Source organism: Saccostrea cucullata, unplaced genomic scaffold (genome assembly GCF_032062105.1).
Source record: "Saccostrea cucullata isolate Sc308-1 unplaced genomic scaffold, CSIRO_AGI_Scuc_v1 ctg19984, whole genome shotgun sequence".
Classification (NCBI taxonomy): Eukaryota; Metazoa; Mollusca; class Bivalvia; order Ostreida; family Ostreidae; genus Saccostrea; species Saccostrea cuccullata.
In genome coordinates, this window is record NW_026938716.1 from 1 (window position 1) to 8,434 (window position 8,434).

Sequence of the window (8,434 nt, forward strand, 5' to 3'; positions counted from 1 at the left end):
GTAAAACCCAAGGTCCTAAGTCAAAGAAAGTGATGGCACAAAAAGATCTCTCTCTATTCAATCATCTTCAGTGACTCTGCAATTCCAGTATAAATTTAAAACTTCAGCCCTCCACCTGCAAGTAGTGGTGTCTCAGTATGAATTCTTAGAAGGGATTCAACATACAAAACAAACATTTTGAATTATATTTTACATGCGTTCTGAATAAAAATGAGGCACATAGTGAGATGAACGATTTATAGAAATTGAAACAAAAGTTGAAAATTTTAAGGGGACGACCATTTGATTCTGAAGGGGGGGGGCGTGGCAGATTTTGGAAATAAATAATCTGTCCCTGAAAATGTTGAAAATAAATAATCTGACCTCTACTACAGAGAAAATAAATAATCTGAGCTTGACTTCTGATAATTAAATATTGTAAAAATACCTTTTTTTTTAATTGTAATTTAATCTCAAAATCCTTCAATTCAATTTTTTTTTGGCTCGCTTCGCTCGCCATTTTAGATCCAAATAGTATTTAAAATCAGATTACCGGACTGGTTACTTAAGTCAGTTTATCAACATGACAATGTGCACTTAGTAGGTGTGATGAATAACTTTAAATATAAACCAGTTCTTATACACCACAAAAGATAAATGTTCTTGTCGAATAATTATACTTTCCAGATAAATTCATACAAAATATATATTGGCAGATCTAAGGGGGATGTACATGTGTACGACGCCAGGCCCTCACTTAAAATTTCAAAGTATGATACGAAAAATAATAATAATGCCATACTTTGGGACAATGCCAATATTTTTGTGCCTAGTTTTACTCTTAAAATACACAAAAACCCAAGAGCTTCAGGGGGAAAAGTCCCCGGGCTCCTTTCATTCAAATGATACGACATAATAATGTCATACTTTGGTGCATATCTAACCAATTCCTACAAAAGTTTTACTCTTATACATGTACATATTAAAAACCCAAGAGCTTCAGGTGGTTTGCTCCCTGAACTTACTTCATTCAAAGTACGGTATGACCAGTATTAATTATGTTATTCTTTGGTTCATAATAACCAATACCACTATAAAAGTGCCTGGTTTTACTCTTAAAATACACGAAACCCAAAGAGCTTCGGGGGTTGGGTGGGGGGGGGGGTGTACTTCCTTGGCCTCCACCAGGGCTTCGCCCAGGACCCACTGGGACCTTTACGGCGGCCCCAGACCTCTTGCCTAAACAAAGTTATATCTATCCCCTCCCCAAATCCTGTATCCAAATATGGTTTATAAATGATAAGTCTTTTAGAATCAATTGATCAATGTACTGTAAGACATAGAAGAAAATAAATAATCTGTCCTTGATAATCATGAAAAAAATAATGTCATTGACAGGCATGAAAATAAATAATCCGTCTCAAAAAAAATTGCAAGCCCCCCCCCCCCCCAGGAACAAATTGTCGTTCCCTAATTTGGCACGAAGACACACATAATTCATAAGTTCAATGTAAAACTTTATTGTTTTGAACATATTTTATTGACGAATCAAATGGATTGGAAACAAGCTTACAACTTACTAGTTCCTCTCCATAAATATAACAATATGTCATGCAAATAATACATTAAAATATAGTATTTATAATAATTTTCAAGTGATGCAAGTTAATTAATAACATTAATCAATTTTAAATCTACATGTTTCAGTAATAAATCTATGTACAGCAGCAAAAATATTAATATTAGTTGATACAGGCAAATCTATATCACCCCATAATAACAGGTTAGTGTCAATTGTAACTAATTCTTCTAGCATAAATAGGTGGTTAAAAAGATTGTTTCTAGCATTTGCATACTTTATACATGCAAAAAAATAATGGTAAACATCTTCATACTTTCCACATGAACAAAGAGGAATGTTGATAATATTGCGTTAAAATAGATCATAATTCAGTAAACTTTATTCACTTTTCAGAAAACTCAAAGTTTATTGAAGCATTTGCCTCACTTGCCTCAATGCTAGTTAGGCCTTGCTTTCTCTGCTTCAACAGGATTTGTTGTATATATAATTTAAATGACACGTAAATGTAAATATACAATGTACACATGATAGGGAAAATTTTCAAAAATATGACTAATTCTTAATTTATTATCAGACGGAATATTAGGAGATTTTTTTTTCAACAGACAAGGATAAAGCGTGTTATACAATATACCAAGCCTTTTCCCCGCTTCATCTCACACCAAAACAAGATAGAAAAGAAATGTGGTGGCGGATCTAGAGAGAGTTTGGGGTTTTAACATCCTCTGAGCGAGAGAGGAGACCCATATAATTATCACGTTTAATTAAAATTAAACTACAGCTGTATTTCTAGTTAGGTAAATTCAAAAGTTAGTTTAAATGGTTAAATGTAAAATTACTTTAACATCAAACTTCCACCAGAGTTCGTCTGTACCAATTAAACTGAGTGCGGGGACGCAGAGGACTATGACTAATTTGCTATACATTGTTCATCTAGTAATGAACATGTATTATGTACTGAAGAAAATCCTGAAATGCCGCATTCAAATGTTTAGTATCACAGGTATAAATTGATAAACAGATGAATGCAAGAGATTAGTTTCTAGTTTTTTCATGAAAGAATCGATTAATTGGTTTGCGGTCGATTTTTGAAGCTTGTGTCAATTTGTTTCTAGTTTGTTATATTCTCATGACTTTGATTCTGCCAATCCACGTGCTCTAAGCCCTACTTCTGTCCAGCTTTTTTTACGAAAGACGAATAGGGCCACATAAAAAAATATTTTTTTCTCGTAATAACGAGAAAAGATCTCGTTATAACGAGTTAATTATCTTTACTATTCTGGTATTCTTTCCATTCTCAAAAATTATGTCAGATATTTAAAAGAACAAAATAAAGTAATCATATACACAAGCTTATAGTTTTTATTTATGGTTAACACACAAGATATTTCTTTAAAAAGCTAATTTTTTATTATATCTAGACAATAGGAGTTATTTCAAATAATGTAAATATTTTTATTGAATTTATTAGTTAACATATGTTTCTGTTTTGTATTTGTTTGTTTGTTGTTGTTGTTGTTTGGGGGTTGTACAATGTATGTATTATCGATTTTAACTCAGTATTTTGTTTACATGAAATATGAGAATTAAATGAAAAAATGCAATGAAACGCCATTTTTTTTAATGTGGGTAGTTATATCCGGTTGATATTACTTGTGTAATTTTGATATTACACTGTGTGTTTTTACGCGGCGTGGCGTCATATAAAGACAATACATGTACGAGATCTTTTCTCATTATAACGAGATAATTAACTCGTAATTACGAGATCTTTCTCGTTATAACGAGAAAATTAACTCGTTATAACGAGATCTTTTCTCGTTATAACGAGATCTTTCTCGTAATAACGACATTATCTCGTAATAATGAGATCTTTTCTTGTTATTGCGAGAAACGACTGTGTAATTACGAGATCTTTTCTCGTAATTACGAGAAAAGATCTCGTAATTACGAGATAAAAAATATTTTTTTTATGTTGCCCTATTCGTCTTTCGTATATTTGTTCCGCCTTGTACTTGATTTTTTTTTATTTCGCCTATCGATGAACCAGTAAATTTATGAGGAGATAAAGTACATTAACTATTTGAAACTCTAAATCGGACAAAGGCATTGGAAATGTAAATATTAGTATATGAAATGTATAAACTCTGTAGATCTGTAAATTTGAGCTCTATGTTTTTCTGAAACGAAATGTGTCGTTAAATCGAAGAAAATTTGCATACAAAGAGAAAATTCGAAAATTGACATATTTTTGACCTTCCTGTGAGCTCAAAAAGTGCTGGGAGCTAGTCTGTGCTGTTTTGGAAGTACTGAAAACTTTGCCGAAAAGTTGTATAATAGCTAAAATTCCCACTTCGCTTGAATTCTGTTATAAATAAAAATAATGTTATGCAGATCAGGATAAACTCCCAGCACTTTTCAAAATATACACTGTATAAGCAATAAATATTCCATATTTCAGCTGAAACGAAAAGGTTTATGCCCTTAAACTTTTGATGTAAATCAGGAATCCGCTTATCGTTTTAGCGATAATTTCTACATTCCTTGGCCCTGTGTAGCTTCAATGCTACTTGATAAATTCATATTCTATACAAACTGTATTTACTGAATTATTTTCTTTTAGTTTTAATGATTAGGTTTAAAAAATGAAAAACAATGATATCATATTCATTTTATCATTCTTCTAATTATTAAATCAGTGTATTTAATCCTCTGGATCGATTGTGCTGCGTCATGTCAAGGCTGATGACGTCATATTTTACGAAAGACTTTCTTCTATTACTCGATTGTATTGCTCACAAGATTTTATAAATAATTGAAAAAATAAATAAATTCATATTATTATTTACCATCATCATGTCGTTACTTAATTTTTTTGTGGCATGTTAAATTTTCATGACGTCATAATTAAACTTCCAATACGATGTACCAGAAATGTGAACTCTGACATTCCTTAACATAGCTGAGAATCTTCTTTTCAAGTATGGCAAAATTATACATGTATGCTGTATTGAAATAATGATATTCTCAAGTTATAGAAAATTCAAATCCACCTCCCCCCCCCCCCGCAGTAAGTTAGCTTTTCAATACTTAGCTAATTTGTGTTTTTTAACTAGCCAATGTGCTGAGTGAGCAATGTGGCCCACAGACCTTTTGTTTCAGTAAAATTTAGACAAATTAAGTTAATTGTTTATGTATTGATCATGTTTTAAAGTATTTTATTTTTAAATAATTGTTTTAATACATGTATTTCAGATTGGAAAAAAAAGAAAGAAGATTTGTAGCATTGTATTAAAGATGCCTGATTAAAAGTATTAATTGGATGAGTAATTGGTGTTTTTCTTTTCTTTAGAAAAGTTGAAATCAGAGGCAACGCTCATAATTTTAGGTATTTTTAGAAAGAGCTTATGGGTCCCTTTACCCTTTTAGATATATTCAAATTGAAAAGAAGTGACACCAAGGATGAAGTCAACATGCAAGTTTAGCTTTCTGCAGTGCTAAAAGGAAACGTGCAACATTGATTAGCTTCAAAATATTATGGTGTACTTTTAGAGAAATGATTATGAATACATGTAGTATCAGTTAAGCTTCTTCTATGCTGCAATAACATGTATTTTTCTGGAAGAATAGGAAGGAAAATTCCAATAATATGCACACAACTTTTATGCATTTTAACGTTAAATAAGTATGAACTAATAAACATTAATTTAACACTTAATGTTAATTTAACATAAAAATAACATCAATTTAACGTTAAATTTCTTAACGTTAAATTCATGTATAAGCTCAATTAAGACCTAATTTAACGTTAAATATGTAACGTTAAATTAATGTTATTTTCATGTTAAATTGACGTTAGGCACAATTGCCTGTGTAATGTAGTGAATTTCTGGTGAAACATCATTCTTCGTTATTTTAAAATGCATATTTTTAGAATCCTATTTCAGTATTCTAAAATCAATAGATATGATTTGTTTATCTTGCCAACATTGCAAGAACATACTACAGTATAGTGACTTACAGGTGTATAACATCATGTATTGAGAAATACAGTTGTACACATAAGGGTGTGTGAGGGTGTCTGTGTCTGTGGTTTTATTATTTTTCTTTATGCACCTCGATCGATAGAAAATTAAGGGCGTATATTTTTGTCCTGTCTGTTTGTTTGTCTGTTTGTCTTAATTAAGACTTCATTTTTGGTATGCATACTCTACTAATTGTGTTCTTACAAATGATTTCAAGGTCAATCACCTTGTAACCTCGACCGGACCTATATGCTAAATATGCTTTTTTCGAACTTTAATGCCAGGCACATAGTGTTTCACAATGTTTAATTTTCATTACAGTCTGTGTATCATGGATCCTCTTGACCGTGCTCAAATTCTCCTTGTCTGTGACCTGTGTCAGAGAGCTCCATTACAAAGTCATTGCGAACTTTGTCAAATATCCCTGTGTAGAGCCTGTGTAGGGGAGCATTTATGTGATTCTTCAAAAAGACACAAGGTTGTCCCATACAAAAACAGAACAAGAACTCATATAAACCCTAAATGTCCAAACCACACCAATTCATATTGTAAGCTCTACTGTTCAGAATGTGACATTCCTGTCTGTTCTACATGCATTTCTTCTGATGAACATATAGGGCATCGCCTCACAGATATTTTGGACAAATTTAAGTCAACATTAGAAACAATCTCCCCACAAAAATTTATGGCATATATAAAAAAAGGAACTACAGTGGTTCGTCATGCTCGAGGAATCGTGGTAGGATGTGCTGGAGCTGGAAAAACTACACTTTTATATAGACTTCTGGGGAAAAGTCTTGAGGAAATAAAGGAAATAAAATCAACTAGGGGACTTCAAGTCTACAACACATATTTCTTGTAAAAAATAAAAAATTGATTGGTAAGATCTATTTCAAATTTTATTTATTCACCTATTTTAGCAAACAAATTACTCTTGTAACCGGACGTTATGTTTCTGTCGGATATGGAGATTTATTTGTTAAGATGATTTTTAAAATTATATGTGAGGTAAAAGATGAAAAAACGAATTTTGAAAACTTTTCTTGTAGAAAAACTGCTTCGTGAAAAACATTACGTATTTTGTAGTCAAATGTGGTATGAAGCTCATAATCTTCAAAATTAAATGAAATAGCTATTTTTTCATAAAACTTTTGACTTTGCAGTCCATGATTAAATTCCAGATAATGTTAGCTATTTTGTTTTTGCATTAAACTTAACTGTTGAAACAAGATACTGAAAGTTCTGGGACACGCTAAAATATTAATTTGAAATTCATCATAATTATTTTGAATTTAAGTTTCATATTGTATTTAATTTAAGCAATTTTTTTCAAAGTGTGACAGCACTAGGGCGAACAGAGTTGTTTGATACACAATCAAATGTGATCATGAGTCATGCAAAATCCCTGTTGGATACAAAATACAACAGTGCCCTATGCCTTTTAAAAGAATTTTATATTTTCTTTTCATGTTAAAGGATAAACTTATATACATGAAATTGCACGAAAATATTTCTCATCGTAAATATTTTTCTTTCCCCATCGTCTTGTAGGAATCTGTAAAAGGTAAAATTTGCATATAAATTGCAGTTTATTGGAGGGGACATGGTGTTAATTTGAAATTCATCATAATTATTTTGAATTTTTAACTTTCATATTGTATTTTATTTGATGTTAAATTGCATCTTAAAGAATATCTTGAAGAATTTAATGTCCCTAAAATAGTTGACATTAATCGTTTTTACAAAGATCAATAGTTTTAAAACTTAACGACTTTTCAACTTTTTACACATGAAGGATATAGAGATAACGAACATTATCATATAGTCTATTTATAGTCCCTATATAATCTATACAAACGCAAACAGTTCATAACACGACATATTCACCGGATTTTAGGCCGTATTCACCGGAGGGTCAATGCGCCTGCAACGGCATTGTGACGTCACAATCAAAACATCGAACAATTGTAAACAATGGTTGCAACGGCCGGAGCGAGCTAAGTACCTGAGCAGGAAAACAATTTTTCAAACCTATTTCAGGATTATCTTTTAAAATTTGGACGTCTTACACATAGCAGAACTCTGAAAGGAAAACACGGAGCTTACAAACAGTAATCTGGAGATTTTTTTTCATTTTCAGCAATGGAAGGTCGCAAATGAAAATGTTGTCATCATGCAGCCTTCAATGTCTTATCTATTCAATTCCCGACTATATAATAAACAATTATGGACTCTTTTGGTGTTGAATGTGGTTTGTTATTCACCAGAAAAATATTCATATTGACCGAGGCGAAGCCAAAAGAGTCCATAATGGTATAGTATTCAATATCCATAAAAACAAAACAAAATAGGAAAATAGCAAACACGGACATCCGAAACATCAGAGGTGGGATCAGGTGCCATGGAGGTGCAAGTGAGCATCCCCTTCTGATCGGTCACCCCCACCGTGAGCTTCTTGTCATGATCGAGAAATAACGGTAAAAACCGTCGTCAATTAAGTGTTTAGATAGAGGATATTCAATGTTTTGTAGTTGAATACGACATTTATTTCACGAGTGGGACAGGATTTTTTTATATTTTAACGAGTGTGCACATGTTACAACCATGCAAACAAATACTCCCAGGTTCTAGTACGACGATTGGCAAAACGCTTCTATGACAAGGAGGAATTGTAACCGGTTAACAGGAAGTGCTAATGCTAAAAAAAGTATATGACTCGCTTCCAATGTTTTTGAATGACTGTGAATGTCTTAATGTCTGTATTCTCCGCTTTCAATTTGTATTAATGAAATTTGAGCTAAATTTATATAATTATCTATTTCACATTACCGTCATAACACAACTGTTT

At 31.9% G+C, this 8,434-nt stretch overlaps 1 protein-coding gene across 1 annotated transcript; it reads left to right on the top strand.

Moving 5' to 3' along the window:
- Window positions 1–5,917: 5,917 nt before the first annotated feature.
- LOC134251074 (E3 ubiquitin-protein ligase TRIM36-like) lies at window positions 5,918–6,448 on the top strand. Its single transcript, XM_062733441.1, has one exon. It carries the CDS (start codon window positions 5,918–5,920, stop codon window positions 6,446–6,448), a length of 531 nt encoding a protein of 176 aa, XP_062589425.1.
- Window positions 6,449–8,434: the final 1,986 nt, after the last annotated feature.

Coding starts and splice junctions, on each gene's coding strand:
- LOC134251074 (XM_062733441.1), top strand. CDS start 5,918: ATGGATCCTCTTGACCGTGCTCAAATTCTCCTTGTCTGTGACCTGTGT.